Source organism: Meleagris gallopavo, chromosome 22, assembly GCF_000146605.3.
Source record: "Meleagris gallopavo isolate NT-WF06-2002-E0010 breed Aviagen turkey brand Nicholas breeding stock chromosome 22, Turkey_5.1, whole genome shotgun sequence".
In the NCBI taxonomy this organism is placed as follows: domain Eukaryota; kingdom Metazoa; phylum Chordata; class Aves; order Galliformes; family Phasianidae; genus Meleagris; species Meleagris gallopavo.
The window spans coordinates 915,161-937,404 of record NC_015032.2 but is presented as its reverse complement, the minus strand read 5'-3'; the positions used below and the strand labels follow the sequence as shown (position 1 = coordinate 937,404).

General features: G+C 47.4%; 2 protein-coding genes across 3 annotated transcripts in view; one reads left to right on the top strand and one right to left on the bottom strand.

Moving 5' to 3' along the window:
* The window catches only part of PHF20 (PHD finger protein 20), a 63,796-nt gene extending 44,931 nt beyond the window's left edge, over positions 1-18,865 (top strand). Inside the window, 5 exon segments of the mRNA XM_010722232.3 lie at positions 4,947-5,046; positions 8,916-9,111; positions 11,407-11,806; positions 14,240-14,423; positions 16,330-18,865. Of these exon segments, the coding sequence (XP_010720534.1) occupies positions 4,947-5,046; positions 8,916-9,111; positions 11,407-11,806; positions 14,240-14,423; positions 16,330-16,472 (1,023 nt within the window). The 3' untranslated portion in view covers positions 16,473-18,865.
* Positions 18,866-19,493: 628 nt separating this feature from the next.
* Positions 19,494-22,244, bottom strand: part of SLA2 (Src like adaptor 2) — a 4,568-nt gene continuing 1,817 nt past the window's right edge. Inside the window, exons 3-8 of one of the 2 annotated variants that reach the window (XM_010722231.3) lie at positions 21,736-21,982; positions 21,550-21,636; positions 21,174-21,277; positions 20,315-20,464; positions 20,113-20,239; positions 19,494-20,035 (exon numbers count right to left, since the gene is read on the bottom strand). In XM_010722231.3, the coding sequence (XP_010720533.1) occupies positions 19,876-20,035; positions 20,113-20,239; positions 20,315-20,464; positions 21,174-21,277; positions 21,550-21,636; positions 21,736-21,923 (816 nt within the window). In that variant the 5' untranslated portion in view covers positions 21,924-21,982 and the 3' untranslated portion in view covers positions 19,494-19,875. Of the gene's footprint in view, positions 20,036-20,112; positions 20,240-20,314; positions 20,465-21,173; positions 21,278-21,549; positions 21,637-21,735; positions 22,231-22,244 lie in introns of those variants that run through there. The other variant, XM_003211908.4, reaches the window with a different exon arrangement.

Sequence of the window (22,244 nt, the reverse complement as noted above, 5' to 3'; positions counted from 1 at the left end):
CTAATCTGCATAAAGCCATCTGTGCATTGTACTCTTTGTAAATTGAGTGTACAGTAAACTTGCCAGCCAGAGCAGTGTCTGTTGTCTGCCCACTTAACACTGGTAATTAAAGATCTCTTTGAAACTGCCTCTCTCTTTCCTCTTAGTTAGTCATTCTACCCAATTTCTATTCATCTCAAAGAAGGTTTTGGTACATATTTGACTCTGGCTTCTTTTGCTCCAGTTTATTTTTCTTCTTCTCATCTGAGCTGTGTAGTCTCCTTCAGAAAGTCCCTTAAGCCTTAGAAGATGCAGGAAAAAGTCATGCAGGGACTTGGTATTTCGTGCTCTTGAATGAGCTTTTCATAGTTGCCCCTCTGAAGAATGAGCTTTATTTCAGGAAGCTTCCATCCTTCTCTTTCTTATGGGACCTCAGTTCAAAATGACAGTAGTGTAGCTGTGGGCTCCCTGCAAATTTTAAGGTAATTATGAGATTATTTTGAAGTGTTTGTTTATTTTTGAAAGTGTCATGACAGTGTCTGGATCGTATACTTTGGGGATTACCTAATTGTCTCTGTAGGCCTTGTCACAGATTGATGGCAGGTGAGTTTTTTATCTCAAAGCAGCAGTGACAGCAGTGTTTCACAGAGCATATCAGTGTTTAACATCACTGGATGAGATGCATTCAAACCTGCTGTTCCATAAAGCATCAGCTCTTCACTTCTTTGGTTTTCCAGGCAGATACTTCAGATATCCTGTTAGTGGAAGAGTTGGAGAAGTGTCCTAGAAGCAGCAATTGCTGTTCTTGGGTGCTGCCTGACAGAGTAATGAAGCTTGCACTATTCTGTTTACAACTGTGCAAATCCTTGGTGTTCTGTTTCCAAAGCTCAGTGGTATCCTTGAAGGCAGGCTGACTTCTGAGCCATGTTTATTTACTATAAACATAACGTTGCCAGAAATGAGATGGGGCTAAAAATTATTTGTCTGGCACGTGAAGCCCAGTCTGCAGGTTTTGTATTCACTTCCCCAGGCATCCTGTTGTTAATTTTTGTGAGGTTTAACCCCCCGTAATGGAAGGGGGGGTTAAACAGGCTCCTGGGATAGCTGTTAGCATACTGCAGTGAGCTGAGTTTTTAGTGTTCAGAACTAGGAGGAATGGAGTAGCTGCCACAGCCTGCCTTGCAGCCTCTACTTGTTTCTGGTGGCCCTCGTTGCTTAGTAGGGGCAGAAGCCTGGTAAGGGCAGAGGGAGTGCCTGCTTGGGTTAGTTTTAGTGTGAAGAATTGTTGGCTTCTACAGCAGGTGCATAGAAACACCTGTTCTGTCCTGAACATCAGCAGCTGGGCTTGGGTTCTGTCCTCAGCAGTCAGGCTTAACAATTAACTTGATTGAGTGCTTTTCTTTGGTCTTTTGTACTGTTTAATAGATGAGTTGCCCAAGAAGGTCCAACACCTTTCTTGTAGTGCTTAGTTCATTCTGACGTACTGTTTGCATTAGTGTTGGATCCTGATGCATGCTGAGATGAGCCTTGTGCCCTGCTTGGGGAGGGAGTGGTGATGGGCCGTGCTCAGAATGAGTGAATGGCATCTGGGAGTAGAAGAGGAAGAGGAGACAGAAAGCTGTTGGCCATAACAGCAGGCTGGCTGCTTGCAGAGGAGATGGCTCTATGAAGTGTGGAAAGGCATAGATTGGACTGTGATTATTCCAGCAGAAGTAGTCTCAGTGCTGGTCTACAACTGGAGAATGCAGAGAAATGTCAGCTGGGTCAGAACACAGTCGAAGCATAGCTTCTTTGTAAGGTTTTGTGAGCTGCTGCTTATAGCATTTCTCTAGGCTTAAGTAATTGGATGTTTGTTTTTTTTATACATTGCAAAGATTTTATTTTTTGAAAAACAAAACCAACACATTCTGTGTAATAGTAGAGCTGTCTAGGAGAGCAGGATATTTTCTTAGAGAGTTGCAGATAGGCAGCATGGCAAGTACCTGCGTTAGTTACAGGGATGGGAGCAAGAAGATGTTAACAAGGTTTTTGCAGGCTGTAGGGCTAGCAATGCAGATAACCTAAGGTACTGAGTGCAGTGCCCTCCATTCCTTTTGGTCAGCCTGTAGTTCTTGGGAAAATGGTTTGAACAGTTGGGCCTTTAATTGTTGGTACAGAAATGTCTGGGTTGGCTCTTCAATTGCAGATCAGTAATATAAGGGAAAGATCCTGTCATATGCAGCTATGGAACTATGATGAGGGGAACTCATTCTCAGAGGTGAAGTACTGGAAGTACCCAGAAAGTCAAAGGAAAATGTCAGCTATCGTGGATTTGCAAGGAGGAAAGATTTTCTTCCTTCTTTCCTATGTAGACTTTGATACTTGGAGACTCTAGTTTGGAAGTGGCTGCTCTAACAGAGCTTGCATTTAGGCTTCTCTTCCCGAAGATGCATGATTTCAGTGTATGGGTTTTTAGAAGAATATTGTCTTTGCACTTGTTTCTGTTGTTTCTTCTGTCCTCCCTTATTCCTCCATAGAGATCTCACTGAAGAACACAAATGTTTGGGGTACCTGTTTGAGCACATACCTATAAACCAGACTGCTTTGACTTGAGAGCAAAATTAGGAAGTAGAACACTTGATTCATGCTTGTGACTGGAGGTTTGGTCTTCCTACAATGCATGTGTGGGGTCTCCTTACAAGAAATACAGTTGCAAGTCATTTTCTCTTTGAACTGAGCTCATTTTCATGAATGTACCCAATTAAGAATTAATGAAGAAAAAACAAGAGGCAGCATCTTTTATTTGCTTGGAAGCACGGGGAACCTTAACATTTGATTGGATTTCACCCAGTTAAGCAGAGTTGGCTCCATTTATCTCTTTGAGTTCATAGTAAATCTCCTGGTAAATTCAGCTTAAGGTAACTGATAAAATACTCTTCCCATATCTTGAACCTGGTTTATGTTGTCTCAAGCAAATTGTGCTTAAAGATTGTTCATTAGCAAGGGCACAAACAGATATTGTAAAGCAAGTACCTGTTTCAGTTAATAGCTGTTTTCAAAGGTTTTTTTTGGATTTATTGATTTATTTTTTATAATTTATCAGCCGCTATGATTTCATTCTAGTCTCCATAACTTCCTATGGAGGTAGTAGTTTTACTGCTTTGCCTTCTACTGCTTTGGAAAACACAGGACTTTATCTTTAAGATTCTACTTGGGCCCCCCAAAAAAAGACCAGATAAAATTACATTGTCCCTTCTGTTTGTTTTTTTACACATAAACATCAGTGAACTTGTGTGTGTAAGATAGAGAATGGTGTGCCTCAGTGTCAGTGCCTTTGGAGGACATGGGTGTGAATAGAATCAGGATCTTGTTGTTCTGGTTGCTGAAAAGCTGCCTTAAATATATGTTCTATTGGGCTTGGTTATTTCTTACTTGAAATTCAGCTCAAAAGTTATTGCTCACTTCTGCACATTTTTCTCTTCAAAATCTCTTACTTGGCTTACTTTTAAATCTCCTTTCTACTGCCTGGACAGGGGTGTTGACTGGACCCAGAGCAACAAACTCAGCCTGGCTGAGGTGGGAGGTAAACGTGCAGACAGGAGGAGGGAGCTGTGTTTCGTTGCCTGATTTACAGGGCGCAAGTGTGACCTTCTTGTTTTGGAGCTCCCTGCTCGTTTTGTAGCAGGCAGGCTGGTTTTCTTTGTCTCTTTTGTTTTTAGGACAGCTTCCTCTGGCTCCTATGTATCTTACTTTGTGAACAGGGGATGGTCTCTGAATATCTCCTGAAAACATCTTCCTGCTTTAGATCCCCTTTTCCATTTAATAAGGCCAGCCACTATTAGTCCCATTTTTCAGAAGTCCATTTCTCTGGTGGCTTCCTGTGCTCCAGTTTCCCCCATGCTTAGTTAAAGCAGATGACAGAAGCCGGTGGTGCCTTCCTGTCTCTCTTGGCTGGGGGAAACGCAGCAGATGAGAAGAAGAACACAACGGAGGTGCTTACCAAGCTGGTGTTTTGCAGGTCGAAGAGCCTCTCAGATTGCTTGCAGTTGCCATTTCTTCAGTTCATTTGAAAACTTTTGCCAATATAGCCGTGGTCTCTGCATTCAGCTTTTGGCTTGTTTTCCACGATATCGAGATTACAATCTACAGTTTCACTGCTCATAGAAAGAGGAACTCTAAATAAACACCACACCACACAGTTTCAAATTAAAAATGACTTCATATTCTTATGTGTGGTTTTGTCTCATGTTCCGCTGGCCTTTAGGCTACAGTTATGGTTTGGGCTGCTTGTCAAGGCCAGAGGGGGGAGAAGAAAGAGGCAGAAGCAGAATGTGTGGGTGTAGTTGGTTGTTCCTGCCCTGAAGCTGCAAATATAAGTACAAGGATTACATGTTAAGTAGTGTAACTGCACTAAAAAGTAGTGCCAAAGTGTACTCGGCCTTTACCAATAAGGATAAACATCAGAAAGTTCTTAAAAACTTCAGGATTTTTTCTTCTCTATGAATAGAAGTTCCCTTCTGGAAATGAATAAAATGCTAGAGGTACAGTGAAGCACAGGGTTGGCTAATTCTGTGCATCATGAATATCCCTTTGATTTTACAGTTAGGTATGTTAGTTTGTTGTTTGAGGGTGAAAACTTAAATTAGAAAACTTGATATATGTTTATAAAGCTCGATTTTATGTTGTTTGCTGTCCTTGATAACATGTGCATGCATCTCCTAAAAGGTTTTCATCTCCGAAGGAAACATTCTGGTACTTCTCAGGATCTCTGCTTTGACTGCATAATTTGTCCCATCTCCATAAATGGTGTGAAAAATGTGGGAAGGACTGTAATAGCATTGCAGTCTGTTTCTTTAATGTGCTGGTTTGAAGCTGCCAGGGAAGGGACCCCGACATACCTTGTTGTTTTAACATGTGCAGATGATGCATCTCTTAATTGAGTATCTCTTAATTGAGGTTCATTGATGTGCACTTCTTGATTTTAACAGTGTGAAGAGTGTCTGTGCTGGCAGCATGGAGTCTGTATGGGTTTACTGGAAGATAATGTACCTGAGAAATACACCTGCTATATTTGCCAAGATCCTCCAGGTACAGAAATTTCTAAGTTCCACAACCTTCTTAAGTATGTAGTAACTATTAGTTTGTATACTCCTGTTGCAAAGATTAAACTTCTCTTTTTTTTTGCTTCACTAGCTGTATCTCTTCAGTAAAGAAATTCAACTTCATGATTCTGTAACTGAGCTCACGTGAATGCATGAGTCAATGTTGTGGAATTACAGCTGGGCAGGAATGGAAATCGATGTTTAACTGGGGCCATCTGTGTCACGTTTGTCAGTAATAAGAATTGAAATTGATTCTACTGCCTGACTGCAGAAAATAAATGAAACACTCAGGAGAATTCAGGAAAACTCCTTATGATTAAAATGTAGACACATCTTAAGGGACATGACTGCAGCTTTCTTCCAGCAGGGCCAGGCTTATGTGCTGATTAAAACAAACCAGCAAGAGGCCTCTGGTTCTCAACAGCTGTGATGTCCTTGACTTGTTTGGAAGAGGCACATCTATAGATATAAACAGAAGTTATAATGGGTAGTACAGTCAGAGTTAATTAAGCAATGCATTTTCTACTCCTAAACATGAGGCTGAATAGTTTAAAATATCTGCTGCATAAGATGAGCTGAGACAAAAACTGCCCTTCTGACATGGGTTGTTTCTGGCTTCCTTCTGTGTGTCATAAAACCTCACTGAAAACCTCACTGAGTTTGTAAATGGATGAGGTTTGGGCTTGTGTCCATACTCATATATGATGAGGTGCCTGGGATGTCAGCCTGCCTCATCACAAGCCCTCTTGGCTTATGTCGGGGGGTCTCCAGGCTTTTGGCTTGCCTGGGCTGCATTGAGTGAAAGGGAATGGTCTTGGGCTGTGTACAAAATATATACTGTAGTATATATAGGTAATGTATATAAATAAAAAAAAAGTTTTGTTACTTATAGCTTTATTAAAATATCAAAAAGAAGGCAACAAACCATTAAACTAGTGGGCTGGACAGCAGAGTTCAAGTGCTTATTTAGATAATGACTACTGCTTTTCTTGACAGCTACACATTCTTCAGGCACCTAAATTATTTGCTTGTGGCTAAGCAGAGTTTGTGCACTAACATTGTTTGTACTCAAAGCAAAGAAAAGACACTATGCTTACATACAGTTATCTTAGCCAAATAATTTATAATCCTTAAGGTTGCATTTATTATAATCATTAATGCAGTATTTTGCACCCAGGGCTCTAACCACTTACTTTCAGGATACTTTACTTTGGATTTAGTTTTGGACCCAGCTGAGGTGCATGTGCAAGCTGAAGTCGTGCCATCACACTTGAACTTCATCAGAATGCTTTCCAATAAAAACCAATTGCAGCTAGCGTTTAATTTGCTTAACTAGTTTAATCACTTTTTTTGCTTTGAAGATCCTGAAAATTTTATTTTTTGTTTGGATTTGATTTCCAAAACGGGTACAATTTTTGTCCAGCATCTTGACTGCAAGCTACAAAGTGGATTCTCAGTCTCAGTGAACCTTTCCTTAGCTTGAAATGAGCTCAGATAGAGTTTATGAATCTGGAAATGGCTGTGCTCAATTTTAAAAGCGTGTTATTGACTAAATGCCTTGTTTAGGAACTTCCCCTTAGTTTAGTCCCATATTGACAGAAGTGAAAGCTTAGTATAGTTACGCCTAAAAGCATAACTGTCACTTTAGACCCTTCTTGAGCCAGGTAGGATTTTTAAGTGATTTGTGTTCAGATGACATCTACTCTTGCTTGAACGTAATCAAAATATTGCTTGTTAGATGACAGATGCTTTCAAGGAATAGGAAGCATAAATTGTTAGAAATCTCTCCATCTTGTTAGTGCATCTACACAGGAAGAGAGAGGATTTTGTGTCCACAAGTACACCCTCAAGTAAATGATGTCATGAACAGGCTTTGGTTGGGTGGAATCATAGAATGGCCTGGATTGGGAGGGACCTTAAAGACCCTTGAAGAGCTTCTGCCCCTCTGCTGTGGGCTGGCTGCCCAGGGCTCTGTCCAGCCTGGTCTCAAATGCTGGGTATGGGGCTCCCACACTGTTCTAGGCAACAGTGCCAGAGTAGGCAACCCTCTGAGTAATTAATTTTCTCCTCACTTCTAACTTAAATCTCCTCTCTTTTAGTTTAAAGCCATCCCCCTTGTCCTGGCACTATCAGACTGCATAAACAGGAGGGAGACAGACTTCTTTTAAGCTCCCCTTGGGTACTGGAAGGAGCTGCACTGAAGTCTCCCCAGAGCCCTCACTTCTCCCAGCTCCCTCAGCCTGTCTCCATTGTAGAGATGCTCCAACCCTCTGGGCATCTTCATGGCCTTTTCTGGACCTGCTCCAGCAGATCAACATCTTTCTTGTGCCAGCGGCCCCAGGGCTGGGCACAGCACTGCAGGCAGGCTGTCACAGGGGCAGAGCAGACTGGGACAGTCCCCTCCCTGCCTGCTGGCCCCCTTGTTGATGCAGCCCAGGCTGCAGTTGGCCTTTGGGGCTGTGAGCATGCAGTGCTGGCACATGTCTGGCTTCTCATCCGCCGAGGCAGAGCAGATAGCCTCCGTGCTGTTCAGATAACCACGAAGTTTTAAAACTCAGGGGTTTATTCTTGTCAATTGAAGTGCATTTGCAGCTGGGAACCTTCCTGACACAAAAATAAACATGAGACTTCTGCTGGAAAATGAGGCCTTCTGGAGGTGTTGCCTCAAAGCATCCAATGCTGTCCTATGCTGCTCAGTGGCTGTGTGCTCACAAGCATGCTCTTTTGATTCCTCTTTGAGGCAGAGGTATAGGGGTGAATGTAGGCTTTCTTTATATCCATGGATCTGTATATCAGGCATGATACAGAAAACATTTTGTTGCTATTTTTAATTACCTTCCAAAAGAGATGTAAACAACTATGAGTAATTTCTCAGGGTGTCCTGAGAGCTTTGTTTCATTGTGCCCTGGGTAACAGCACAGCCAGTGCTGCTTCCCAGTGGGTAGGCAGTGTAATCCCCTGGTTTCATCCTGCTGCCTACTGAGTCTATTTTTTTTCAACAAACCCCTGACTGCTGCCATTTTCTAATGGATGTTAACCTGCTTGTACTGGAGACTTCTATGCATGTGGTTCTGACCCGTGCTCCTGCAAGATCTCTGGCTTTGTAAGTGCTGTGGCTGGGGCAGTGAGTGGGGTGTTCTCAGGGCACTGAACTGTCACCTGAAAGCATGTTCTGGAGCAGCACAGTGCAGAAGTGGGGGGAGGTTGGGCTCTTGATGGTTTTCTTTGTTCTCATTTTTATTTACTTGTTTCTTATCAGTTAATCTATGAATAAATTCTTTGTTCTCCTTAAATTTTTTATTCATGCACTTGCCATTTAACAATTTCATTTCAGCTGTTGTTGATAATCTGACCTGTTAAGCTGGAATTAACATTATTAATAGTTGGCAAATTCTTCACCAACACATCAATGATTCCTTTAAAATTTACATCTGAGTGACTGTACTAATATGTGCACAAGACTAGTAAGGAAAGACTGATTGTGTCTCGTGGCATTTCTGTCTGCAGAGCTGTATCCAGGCTGGCTTTAGTTATAATCAGGGATACCCTGCTACAGTCATACATTTCTCTGTACATCAGCTGCATGTGCTTGTTGTGGATGTGCTGTGGGAATCAGGGTCTGAATGCCCCTGGCTTTTACAGCTGGGCCAGGATTTTCTTGACCAAGGTACCATTTTGCTTCCCACGTACAACTTCTTACATCTCCAGAGTTTTGTCTGCTGTCGTGAAATTGTTGTTAGTGCTGCTGATAAGAGCTAGTAAGCTCTGCAAGACAGATAATCACAGTTACTACCAGTAATGTTAACGTGCTGTAGTTAATGCTGCATTTTAACACACTCGTTACTGTTGCTTTAGGTCAGAGGTCCAGCTTAAAGTACTGGTATGAGAAGGAGTGGTTGAGTAATGGCCACATGCATGGCTTAGCGTTCTTGGAAGAAAATTACTCCCACCAGAATGCCAAGAAGATAGTAGCCACTCACCAGCTTCTTGGCGATGTGCAGAGAGTGATAGAAGTTCTGCATGGACTGCAGCTGAAGATGAGCATATTGAAGTAAGCACTCTTTAAGTATCAGTTGATATGTTCTCAACGTGAATTAGATCTCAAGACGTAGAAAAATAACAAGAAATTCAGACTGACTTTTGTCTTTCTCTGCAGATGGACGTCACTGTAGTTTGAATTGCTAATGTTGTCTTGGATAAGTGTGGTGGGGGGTGTAAACTGACTGTGTGAAGAAGAGTTGGGAAAATAAGAAAAAACTAACAGCAGCTTTTCCTAAAGCACTGAAATAGAGCAGTAGCAATTAGAGCACAGTTTATAACCATGGCAATGTTCTTAAAACACTTACTGCTCTATCTAGTAATTGTAAATCTTAGCTGTTTGAGGAGAAGTTGTCTCTTCTTTTAGCATAATTTGTTGCCCTGTAGAGGAAGAACACTTGGACCTTCAACAGTCTGTGTATCTCAGTTCTGTGCAAACATGGTACTCCAGAAACAAGAACCAGCACCAACGTTGTTCGTAATCCCTGTAGAAATCAGTAGGTTTCTGTTTGAGGTCATCCTTGGTTCTGATGACTGAGAAGTTTTTCTCATCCACATCTAGCAGTTTCAAATTGATTGAATAACATTTATAATTTATTCATTGATAATTTGCTCAACAGGAGCTATTTAGGAAACAAAGCTTGGAGTGTTTCCACTCTCTTTAGTCTTTTTTTTCCCTTAAGTTTAATCTGTGGAGTTGCAGTAATGGCAGTGGCAGTGTTTGGCATGCTTAAAGCAAGAAGGTGCCAGTTGTAATGCGAGGTCTTGCTGAGGTGTCCTTAAGTCACATCTGGAAGTACCTTTGCCTTGGGGTGACTGGGACGTAAATATCCTAAGACCAGTCCATAAGCCTTTTCTTCTTAAATAGCAGTGCTTTAGACTGTGATTTCTCAGTTGTCAGTTGAGATTTGCCTAGTGTTGTGGTCTGGAGCACTGGACAGGTATGTGATGGTTGTTACAGGCCTTGCTCACTTTTCTCTTCCCACCCTGAAGTTGTTGTATGGTCTGGTTCCCTTAAAGATGGGTGTTTAAAGATGGCTGCTCCTTGTTGGAGCCTGCAGCCCCAGTTTTTGATCATTGCATGAATCAAAGTGGATTTAAAAAAAAAAAATAAATCAAAAAATCACTGAATTAGAATGGTTATATTGTTGATGCAGATCTGCAGTCTGGGAGAGATGATCTCACAGTCGTGAGGAGGGTGTTGCTCAGTATTCTAAGCAGCTTGCATGGGATCAGAGGCACTGTGGCAGGTTTGGTGCCAGCCCTCAGAAGGGAGCTCAGGCATTCAGCATGGGAGCACCCACACTTGTGTAGCTGCTGTGTCATCTGCCAGCCTTCTGCCTTGTGCAAAGGATCCCTTGCTGCTTTGCTCAGCAAAGAGCCCCTTTAGGTACAGAATGTCTGGAGCTGGAGCAGAAGCTCTGGTGAGTGAGCACTTGGCTTTGCCTTTTCTAGAAGTGCATTCAGGATACCTCACCAAGGGTGTGACAGCAAACAAATGCTGCTTGTTACATGTATGTAATAATCTGATAGCTGGCATAAATAATGCTCAAGAGTTATTCCATATTAGTCAACTTGAAAACAATGGAAATGAGAATTTGTATAAAGGGCAGCTGGGGGGACTGTGACATGTTGGCACATCAGGTGATCTTTCTCCCAGTAATCCCATGGGTGTTCAAAGGGAAGTTAGGTGTGAAGGAACTAATGAAGTACTACTACACCCACCCCAAGTCTGCCACTGTTTTTATTTGACAGTTATACAAAATCAGTGGATTGAATTCTGAAGCTTCTTTGGGGGGAACTGCAGGCAAAAATCTGAAAGTGAGCGATTGGAGGGGGTCTTGCTTCACTGGTATAGAAATACACTTTGTATTAATGGGTATCTTTCAGTTTGAGCGTGCTTGACTTACCTGTTTAAAATACTTCTAAAGCTGTCCCCATGAAAATGGGTTAATGCTGTTATCAAATTACAAATAAGGAGGCAAATCTCTGCCTTTGAGGGCAACGTTGGTGAAGTTTTACATTCGCATCTTTGAAGTTTATTCTTCGCCTTTTCCTTAATGCCAACGCTTGCTTCGTGTACCATGTGAGAGAAATGAAAACAGTGAACCTGACAGCACTGATGATGCGCGGTGGAGGTCAGGGAAACTACCGTATTTCATCTTATTTGTGTTTTTGTTGATTCTGATGACTGAAGTGTGTAGTATTGCAGGTGTTCTTGCTTGATTCCTTTAGGTGGTAATGCAGCCTACTCGGTCATCTTAAGCGTAAGTGTGGTGGATGTCTGACTCCTTTTATGTTTGAACAGAAATAAAGAACACCCTGACCTAAAGCTCTGGTGCCATCCGTGGAAGCACATTACGGTGGATGAAAAAATCCATACGAAACACATCATTCACATTGAAGAAAACTGTTGCAAAGAGGAGACAACGAGTTATAGAACTTGGAATGGGACAGCTGAGAAACCCTCGGCCATTCCTTCTGTGGAGGAATCCTACATCACGAGTGAACACTGTTACCAGAAACCTCGGGCCTACTACCCTGCTATAGAGCAGAGGCTGGTGGTGGAAACGAGAGGTGCAGCCATGGATGAGGGTGTAAATAGAATAAGGGAAAATGGGGATGACGTCCTGTCGGAGAGGCTCGGCTGGAATCTGGACCGAGAAATATGTAAAATGGAAAATGAATCCAAACACAACTACTCCAAGGTATTTATATTAAAATAACCCTCTCTGAGAGAGAATGTTTGTCTGGCAAAGTGCAGAAGTCATTGTCCCTTTTAATGGTCTTTAATTTATCTGTTTTATTTTTTTCCTGTCACAATGCTAAATTTAGGTTGCTGGTGCACATATAAATAATAGATATAATCATCTCCACCATTTCATCCCAAAAATTGACTTCTGGATTTTAAATCATTGGTCCATGGAGTGTGCACTGTAGTCTGCCAGCACCTTGTTGCTCTTTATCTGTCTTAGTGCAGATAAACGCCAGGGAGAGAGCAGGGCAAGGTATATGGTACTCTGAAACACATTGCTGTTGCAGCTTTTGGTTATTACCAGCTTGTTCTTGCATTTATTTAATAATTACATCAATTAAATTTATTCCACATTCTTCAGTGTGGCAATGTGTAAATAAGTAGCCTGTAGTGATGGTGAGGAATAATCATCACTGAGTAGTTCAGTTCTTTTCCTGCTGAAGCACTCACAGAAGTTTTCTGCTTCTAACAGTCAGTTAACATTTCAGCTCCATTAGGTCTAGCAAACTTGCAGCGGGGGCCTCTCTGCATTGCAGTGTGCAGATGGGCTTCTCTGAGATGCTGTCGGGTCTTGAAACACAGTCTGACAAATGTTGGAAGGCCTCAGGGGAAGTACTGACCCCCCTGGTTTTTGGATGAGAGTGCTGTTTAGCTTTTATTTTATTTCAAAAGAACATGTAAGTCACGTTCTTTCTGATTTCTCTGTCAAATCCATTGGGAAGGCTTTTTGTTTCCCAGAAAGACTTGTTGTCAGCGTTTTGATCTCTTAAGAGTCTTTTTCTAAATCCTGTCACATTTCAGAAAAATGACGGAAAAAAGCATGGGAAGAATGATCTGCTGACACAGTGCAGTCAGGCTTGTTAAGTTGTCTAGGTGTTTTGATGGAAGTTAGAGAAAAATTGAGATTAGATTCCTTCAGGAAGAGCCCCTCCTTGCCGTAGCACAGCTTGCTCTTTGCTTGGTTACTGTTTGTTTGGGCAGGTGGCTTGGCTGGGTAAGGAACTGGCTGGAGGGCTGGGCCCAAAGAGTGGTTGTGAATGGAGCTAAATCCAGCTGGAGACCTGTCCCAAGTGGTGTTCCCCAGGGCTCAGTGCTCTTCAGTATCTTTATTGACAACCTGGATGAGGATGAGGACATTGAGTGCACCTCAGTAAGTTTGCAGATGACACCAAGTTGGCTGGAAGTGTGGATCTGCCTTTGGGTAGCGAGGCCATACAGAGGGATCTGGACAGGCTGGAGAGCTGGGCTGAAGCCAATGGGACGAGGTTCAACAGGGCCAAATGCTGGGTCCTGCAATTTGGCCACAACAACCCCAGGCGACGCTACAGAACTGGGGCGGTGTGGCTGGAAGACTGTGCAGAAGAAACAGACCTGGGGGTATTGGTCAACACTGGGCTGAACATGAGCCAGCAGTGTGCCCAGGTGGCCAGGAAGGCCAATGGTATCCTGGCTTGCATCAGAAATAGGGTCATCAGCGGGAGCAGGGCAGTGATTGTCCCTCTGCCCTCAGCTCTGATGAGGCCCCACCTCCAGTACTGTGTCCAGTTTTGGGCCCCTCACTACAAGAAAGACATTGAGGCCCTGGAATGTGTCCAGAGAAGGGTGACAAAGCTGGTGAAGAGTCTGCAGCACAAATCTTATGGGGAGCAGCTGAAGGAGCTGGGATTGTTCAGTCTGGAGAAGAGGAGGCTCGGGGGAAACCTCATTGCTCTCTATAACTGCCTGAAGGGAGACTGTAGTGAGCTGGCGGTCGACTTCTTCTCTCATGTAACAGTGGTAGAACTAGAGGGAATGGCTTCAAGCTCTGCCAGGGGAGATTTAGGCTGGATATTAGGAAATACTTCTCTGAAGGAGTGGTCAGGCACTGCAATGGGCTGCATAGGGGGCTGGTGGAGTCACCGAGCCTGGAGGTGTTCTAAGAACGTTTGGATTTTGTGTTGAGGGATGTGGTTTAGTGAGAGCTATTGATGATGGGTGGGTGATTGGACTGGATGATCTTGTAGGTCTTTTCCAACCTTGTGATTCTGTGTTTAAAGGAAAATTCGTGGTGTTCTCCTGGACACACAGATTTAGTGCAGTGTCTTCCAGCAGGAAGTTTGCAGGAAGCGAGCTGCAAGTATCATTTACAGCTCAGTGTTACCTTCCCAGAATAAGGTGCTGGAGAAGCTGCAGAGATGAGGTCTTAACAAAACAACTATGAGTGCCCGTTGTGGATCTGCTTTTGCCTAAACTCCCTTCACATTTCTGTACTCTCTTTTTGTGTCTCTCTGTCTCCTGCTAGCCTAAAATTTGTGAAGCCATTAGCTTGGGTCACTGTGGGGATGCAGACAGCCTGCCTCACCAGTTCTACATCACTCACAAATATTGACATTTGTATTTCTGCTAGGTAAGAGAGCCTGCGTCTAAGAAGGCCTCTCCGGAGGAAGCTATTGAAATGAAACTGCTGGAAAAGGACAAAGAAGGGGTTGTGAACTCACAGCTGCAGTGGCAGCTTAATCTTTTAGCTCATGTGGAATCTCTGCAAGATGAAGTCATACACAGAATGGATTTCATTGAGAAGGAGCTAGATGGTAGGTAGCATTTTTCTGTTTAAACAAACCCTGCATTTTGTTCAAAACATGCTGGCTGTAGGTTTACTTCTGCAGACCTATGGAGTGATGAGCATTAAGCTGCGAGATGTACTGCACTGAGTAATAGAAAGCAGACACTTGCGGTGCTTGGAAGGTTTGAAAACAGAATTGAAGATCAAGTTAATACCATAAAGAATTTAATTCAAATAAAAAAATCCTGCTTGCATCATCTTTGAATACTTGCATCCAGCAATGTAGTGGAATGTTTTTCATATCTTGTTTCTGTTGTCATTTTCCATAGTGCTTCTGTGTCTCCAAACTTCGCTGTTCTTTGGGGCTTGCTGGCTGTTCTGGCCTCTTCTATATGGCCTCCCCAGTGTCTCCTGGTCGATTGTAGACAGTTCTCCTTTCTCTTTTTTTGAAGGGTGTGGGTAGAAGGGACACGCTCTCCTTGACCTCACTCTTCTGACCAGTTTACTGCCTTATTTTTCACATCCCTTACCAAGTGCAGTTCCATCTGTGCCTTGGCTTTGCTCATCCTATCTCTGTTCATCCAGACAACAACCCTGTGCTCTGCTCAGCACACCTCCCTGCTTCCACTACCTGCACATTTCCTTCTTACCCCTCACTTGGAGCAGTGTGTCCCTGCTCAGCCGTGCTGGTTTCCTGCCTCCTCTGCCTGATTCCTTATGCTGGGGGATGAAGAGCTCTTGTGCTCTCAGGCTGGTGTCCTTAAGAGATGCCAGCTCTGCTCGGCTCCTCTGCACATGAGGACAGCTTCCCAGGGGATCTCATCCAATAATTCTTTAAACAGCTGGAAGCTGGATCTTCTGACGTTCAGGGCCCTGTCTTTACTTCTTGCCAGGTCCATATTCCTTGAGATCTCAAATTCCCTCACACCATCATTGCTGCAGCCCAGACAAACTCTAATGTGAACCTCATTAATGATTTATTTTACACTGGTGAGCACCAGATCTAGTAGTGCTTCAGCACTGGTTGGTCTGTCCAATGCCTGGACCAGGAGGTTATCCTATATGCACCCCAGGGGTCTCCTGGATGATTTGCAGCCCACTGTGCTGCTTTCCCAGCAGAGGCACTGGGTGGTTGAAATCTCTCACTGGGATGAGAGACTGAAAAAGTGCAGTGCCTATTTTAGCTGGAGCAAGAAGGCTTCATCCTCAGACTGTCTGATCAGGTGCCCATAGTTGACCCAGCTGCCAGATGTCCTTTGAGCTCCTGGTTTTTAACCCTGAAACTCTTGACCTGAGCATGGCTGTTCCTCAGAGGCAGCTCTTTGCAGTCTGCCCACCTCTTAGCATGGGGCAGCTCCCTTGCCCTCCTGTCCTGCCTTTCTCTTCTATAAAGCCTGTAGCCCTCCATCTTGGTGCTCCCACTGTGCAGGTTGTCCCACCACATTTCTGCAATAGCAGTTCTGTCATTGCTTTCTGACTGTGCTTTCTGACTGCATCCAACCCCTCCTGCCCTGGGTGTCCTTGATTTCAGGACCCTCCTTGCACACCACGTCTCCTGCTTCCCTGCAGAAGGTGTCTGCACTGGAGCTGATTGTCTCAGAGGTTGCAATTCTTTATCTTACCAGTCAGTTCTTTTAAGATCCCATCATAAGGCATTCCAATAGCATGAACTTCCTAGCACCACTTGGTGTCGTCTCTCACTACTTTCTCCTGGGAACATCTGGGTTTTGTCCTTTAAAACTTCCCCTAAATGTTGAATTGGTTGTTCAGTATCAGGAGCTCTTCCTAATGATGGATAGGAGTCTGGCATCTCAGCGCTGTTAAATCTCTGCCTACATGTCTCAAGATTGACGATGGATGTAAAGATCTCGTTCTGTGGCTCACAGCAACCTATGTGAGAGCTGAAGGAATGTCCCTTCTGTTTCTCTTGGCAGTTTTGGAGAGCTGGCTGGATTACACGGGGGAGTTGGAGCCACCCGAGCCGCTCGCCCGCCTCCCACAGCTCAAGCACTGCATAAAGCAGCTGATCACGGACCTCAGCAAGGTGCAGCAGATCGCGCTGTGCTGCTCCACGTGAGACCAGGGAGTGCTGGGACTGCAGAAAGCGCGGCGCTGGAGCGTCCGACGTGGAGAGCTCTGTGTATTTAAATGAAGTTAGCATGCTGGTTGCATGTGATGCAGATTGACTTCAGGGATTTGCGAAGAGGCGCTGCTCAAAGAACAGCCAAAAGGTTATTTTATCTCATAATTCCGGGGCTATTGGGCAATTGTAACCATATGGAAGATCGTAACAAGATATGTTGTCTTCAAAGGTTGGGTGTTGGTTGATTAAATTATAATCAAATTTTCACTCCTTACGAGTTGCTCATGGAAGAGGTAGACTTCTCGTAATTAAATTGACTAAAGTTGTGCCACTGAAGAACAGAGTTCTAAGAGCCAAAAATGTTCAGTTGACAGGTTGTAAATAACTTTGCATAGTTTCAGTGACTTGTGTCATGTTTTATTCCTTCTGGTTTATGCGTAATGCACACTGTATTTAATCATTAGGAAATGTTATAACGTTTTTCAGACCTAGTAAGTACGAATGCCCAGCTCCCAGCTTAGGGCTGCCAGGAGCCCAGCCGGCATCGGTCACAGCAGGAGGCCGCAGCGCACTGCACTCACGTTCAGGATAAATGGTTGTTTCCAATTCTGACCACTGTGTCACCCACACAGTGCTGGGGCTGAGCCTCCTGCCGAGCTCCGTGGTGGGGCTGTGCTGCCCTGCAGGGGAGGAGGGGCTGCAGTGGGCGTCGTGTGGCCTTCTCCCATTTCTTAACAGTTGCCATTCCGGTTCTATTTTGCAATGTAGACTTTTTTCAACGCTCGGGACGTGTTCATTGTAAAGACTTACTATGAATGTGTGGTTTTGGGAATCAGTTTGTTTTATATTTGTGTAAATAAAGCCTCGATCTATGCATGAGGTACTGTCCTGAGAGGCAGCGAGTGGGTTGTTATCTTAACAGTGTGTGTTCACGAGTTCCCTTTTCTACCTTATGTTTTAATGTCCTGGTTTGTATTACTCTGAAGCAAGGTGAAGGTGCTGCGTGGATTCAGGTGCGTTGTGCAGTGCTTGAGGCAGTGCTGTCTGTATCAGAGGCATCGAGAGCCTTTCTGCTGTGGATCAGCACTCCGTCAGCAGCACTGCAGCTTCACTTTCCTTCCTACCACAGCTGGGGTCACCATACAGAATGGTGAAGGTGATTTTCCATGGAGAGGGCGTCCTAAAAGAGCTGCATTGTGTGACAGTGCTGCCGAGGGTGGGATTGAAGCTGCACCGAGCCCATCGTGCTCATTTACTGCGAATGCTAATGATTTACTATGGAAACTCCTACAATAATAATTCTAACGTTATCTACGCAGGGAATGATTTAATCGGTCCCTGCAGGAGATGAAGTAACAGGGCTTCTCTAGGTGGTCACTGTGGCTTTGTGCAAAGAGTCATTTCAGGGAATAATTAGTCTCTGTTTCATAGTACGAGCTGGTACATAATGAGCACAACATGCGGACAGCAGAAAAATGAACTTCTCTGTAACGCAGTTGGAATCAGGCTTACGTGGCACTGAGGATCCACTTCACCCTTTGAAGATGAGCGCAGTGCTGGGCTGCTCTCACTGCTGCTGTGACCCCCAGCTCCCGGCTGCCCTGGGGCAGGGCAGGAGGGCTGCGGGCAGCTGTGAGGGTGTGGGGCTGTCGGGAGAAGGGCCGTAAGGGGAGCTCTGTGAGGCCTGCAGCAGATGCTCCCACGTGGGATGAGCATCAGTGCAGCACCACGGCTGTGCTTGGAGGTGTGGGAGCAGTTCCTGAGCTGACAGCTCTCCTCAGAGCTGAACTTCTTTCCCAGCGACTGCTTTCTGTGCGTTCACTTTGAATGTTGGCTGCGCCGGTTGGTTTTTGCTCAGGGCAGTACTGAGGAGATGGGGGGAAAGAGGGCTGTTCTGATGGGTGTGAGAGGTGGCAGATCCTGGGCTGGTTCTCCTGCAGCGCGGCCAGGGAAGCAGCCCTCGCAGGTAAAGACTGAAAGTATTTATTTAAACTAGACTAGCATTTCTCATGTTCAGGAAAGGTTCTTTATTGTGCTTTGGATTCCTTTTGTCCCTGTTCCTGTAAGTTTCCACATCGTTATTTCGTAGCCTGGGCCAGCCGTTGGGTCTGGCAGGTCACTTTTGTGTTCTTTAAATCACTGGTAAGTGAATGCAACGTGGAGCCTTGATGAAATGAGCAAACATTGCACTGTGGATACGTATTTGTCTTTGTTTATGCACTATTAGAACTGAGGGCGCTGTATATAGGATTTTGCTTTGGAGCAATATTTGCAAAACTTGAAAACTTCTGTATCTTGGTGTTTGGAATAAATAAATAGGTTTTTGTTGGTTAAGTCTTAGCGATGTCTTTGTTTCAATTAATGATTCAATAAAATAACTTTGGTTCTGTTTGTGTCTGTGGTCAAAACCACTCATGGCATCTGGAAAGCCTGCTGCTGCTGTGTGAATGATGAGCCGTGTGCAGTGACAGCTCCGCTGCCTACAGCGTTCCTTGCAGGTATTTAAAATCTAGGGGAATGGGGGAGATTGAGATCTCTCTCCCAGATGGGTGATGGCAGCAGATGGGGGGCAAAAGGGGTGGAGCTGAGCAGGGCTTCTGGGCAGCCCCTGCCTGTGGCTGCACCTGGGGAACCGAGAGTGCGCTGGGGCTGCCTGAGCCCAGCAGTGAGACATGAAAATGGAGAGAGCAGAGCGTGTCGGGGGCAGGAAATGGGTCGGGTGCTGCCACAGCAGCCTCTGTGAGCTCTGAAAGGGTAGAGCAGAGGTTTCCAGGCTCTGTGCCACTGCTGTGTGCAACGAGGGGCTGCTGCCAGCTGTGCCACTTCTCTGATGCGTTTACACCACCGCTGGGGTTTGGTGGGGCACTGCTGAGTCGTCCCTTCTCCCGCATGGTCCTCCCACAGAACTTTGGTTGTAGCAAAGCTGCCCGAGCTGCAGGGCTGCTCTGTGTGCCTCAGTGCGGTGGTGCTGAATTTACCCCCCCTATGACCCTTAAGTAAGAGATTACAGACAGGTGTTGCTGTGTGCCCTGCACAATCCTTTTTAATGGATGAGTTAAAGCTTTAAACGTGTCTGTGGGGTGAGGTAAGGGCGGCTTCCTGCCACTGCTGTGGGGCAGGGCTGCTCCACTCGTGCTGAGGGGCTCTGGGGGCCCAGGCTCTGTGCTGCACGGAACCCCACATGTGCTGTGGGGCTGTGCTTCTGCATGGGCTCAGCCTGCAGCCCTGGCCTCCCAGCTCCTGCAGCACTGCACCGCTGTCAGCGTGGCTACCACCAGGTGTGTGTGCCCTCACTGCAGGGCCACAGCCTGCGCCCTCTGGGTGCTGCTCAGGGCCCAGCAGCCCATGGTGGGGGCAGACCTGGGTGCCCATCCCGGGGGCTGTGGCGGCTGTGCCCTCAGCTGCTCTTCACGCCCTTCCCCGCAGGACCAGTCTCTGGAGCCACACCATCAGTCAGCAGCAGGTAGGAGCTGATGGCTTCCCGTAGGCCCAGGCTGATGGGGGAGTCCTCCTCCCCTTCCCCCAGAGGTGGCACAGCCTCTGAGAGCAGGACGGAGCTGTGGGGCGGACGGGGCGGTCAGCAAGCAGCGCCCAGCCCCAGGGGACCGCAGCCCCCACAGACAGCTGTCCCCACCTGTCAATCTTGTCCCAGTTGAGCGTTGGCTTCTTCACCACGGCGGGCCGGACCAGGGCAGGCGCTGCCTTTGCCACCTCCATGACACAGGGCTCCCTGAGGGTGCAGCACAGGCCCTCCCCGCACTCTGCATGGGGATGGCAGCATCAGCGCGGTGCTGCACTGACCTGCGGGCACCGGGCCGACCTCTGCTGCTCCCTACCGCTGTAGTGGTCCACGAGGTCGTGCAGGCTGGGGAAGGTGAGGCGGGGTGAGATGTAGAGCCAGCCGTTCTCCAGGCGGTGGATGCGGTAATGCGTGACTGCATCCCATGAGGCGAGCTCAGTGCGCCGCACCGACAGTGAGAAACCGCCTGTGGGTGTGAGCGGGGCAGGGGGCTGAGCTGCATGCAGCCCCACTCAGCCTCCGGCTCCAACAGCCTCACTTCCATCAGTGGGAGCACCCGCACCTCGGGGACGCGGGGCTACCAGGATGGGCACTGTCCAGTGCTCCCCTCCCACAGCACCAGGATGGCAGCAGTGGGAGTGCAGCATGGCAGAGCAGCTAGGAGAAGGGCTCAGCCTGGGGGGTGCCCCAGTGGGGTCCCCTCGTGGTTGCTGTGGGGCTCCGTGCCACGAGCAGGGCCCCTTTCATCTCTGAGGCTGAGCCTCTCCGCTTAACCAGCGGCTCCAGGAAGCTGGTTTGTTGGTTCGTTGGGGCCCTTTGGTGGAGGAAGAGGTGCAGCACAGAGCAGAGCAGCGGCAGCAGGAAGCGGCTGTGCAGGGCAGCCCGGTGCCACCAGGTGTGGTGGCAGAGCAGCCCCGCTCTGGGCCTGGCTCTTAGCACATGGTGTGGAGGGGCTGGGAAACTCCTCACACTGAGGAAGGGGCACGGGGATGGGCCCTGGCAGCACCTTGCACGGGTTCTGGGATGTTCTCAGAGGCCCATCTCTGTCCTGTGTGCAGTGGTGCTGCTGGATGCTGCCATCTTGTCCTGTCCCACTCCATCGCACGAATTCTGCCTGTGCCCCATTCCACTCACCCTATGGCTTCCTGTCCCCAGCACTGCGGGGCCGTGCTCACCTCTCCGGGTCTGACTCTCACGGATCAGGAAGGCTCCGCTGTGGTTGCCTGGCTGCAGCAGCAGCTCCTCCGCTTTCTCCCGACTCACGCCCTCATACAGCCACCTGCACGGCAGTGACAGAGCTGATGCACCTCCTGTCCCGGGGATGGGGACAGAGACAGGGACAGGCGGGTGGCTCCGCAGAAATGCCTATGGGCTGCATGGCACCCGGCTTCAGGTATGGAGCATTGAGACTAAGACACCATTGTCACATCCCCAAGCTCAGTTCCAGTGCCAGCAACGGGCCTGGAGGCGTAGGTGCAGCAGCTGGGACAACCCACGAGTTTGGGGTGTCCCGGCTGACCCCCCCACGTGTCACCCTGGGCTGACACCCACCTGTGCCGCACTTTGGCCACGCAGCTGCTGGGGATGAGGCACTCCTTGCCGGACACCTGGGATGCCACCAGCCACCACTCCCCATCCCTGCAGGGAAGGGGGAGGTGATGTCCTGTGGCTGCAGGGAGGGGATCCCTACGGACACGGGGATGGGTGCCAGCAGTGCCCGCTGGGTGCAGGACTTACTCAGAGAGGACGCGGAGCTGCTCGCCCATCCTCAGCACAGCGGTCGCGCCCGCGCCGGAAGGGAACTCACCCAGCGCGAGCTCCTGGAATCCGCCCGGGGCTGCCTGTGTGGGCAGCGGGGACGGTGCGGGGACGGCGGCCAACGGTGCGGCGCTGAGCGGCTTCTCCCGGCTGGGTAGGATCCCCATCCCTCGCCGCACTGCGGGGTCAGCACGCAGCCCCGACCCCCGCCCGTGGATCCCACCGGCTGGAAGGGAAGGACGGGGCTCGGTCCGGCACGTCCCCGGTCTCGTCCGTGGCAGAGGCAGAGGGGCCGGGACCAGCAGCCACACACACCGCGGTGCCCGCATCAGGCTGAGGGCTGCGGGCACCCATCCCAGAGCGGCGTCAGCGCCCCACCCCCGGCACAGCGGCTCCGAACCGGGCGGGGCACGCGGAGCTCCGGGACGGGGCCGAGCTCCTCTGGGAGCCTTTCGAGGAAACGGCCTCGGCCCCGGAACGGCCTCTGG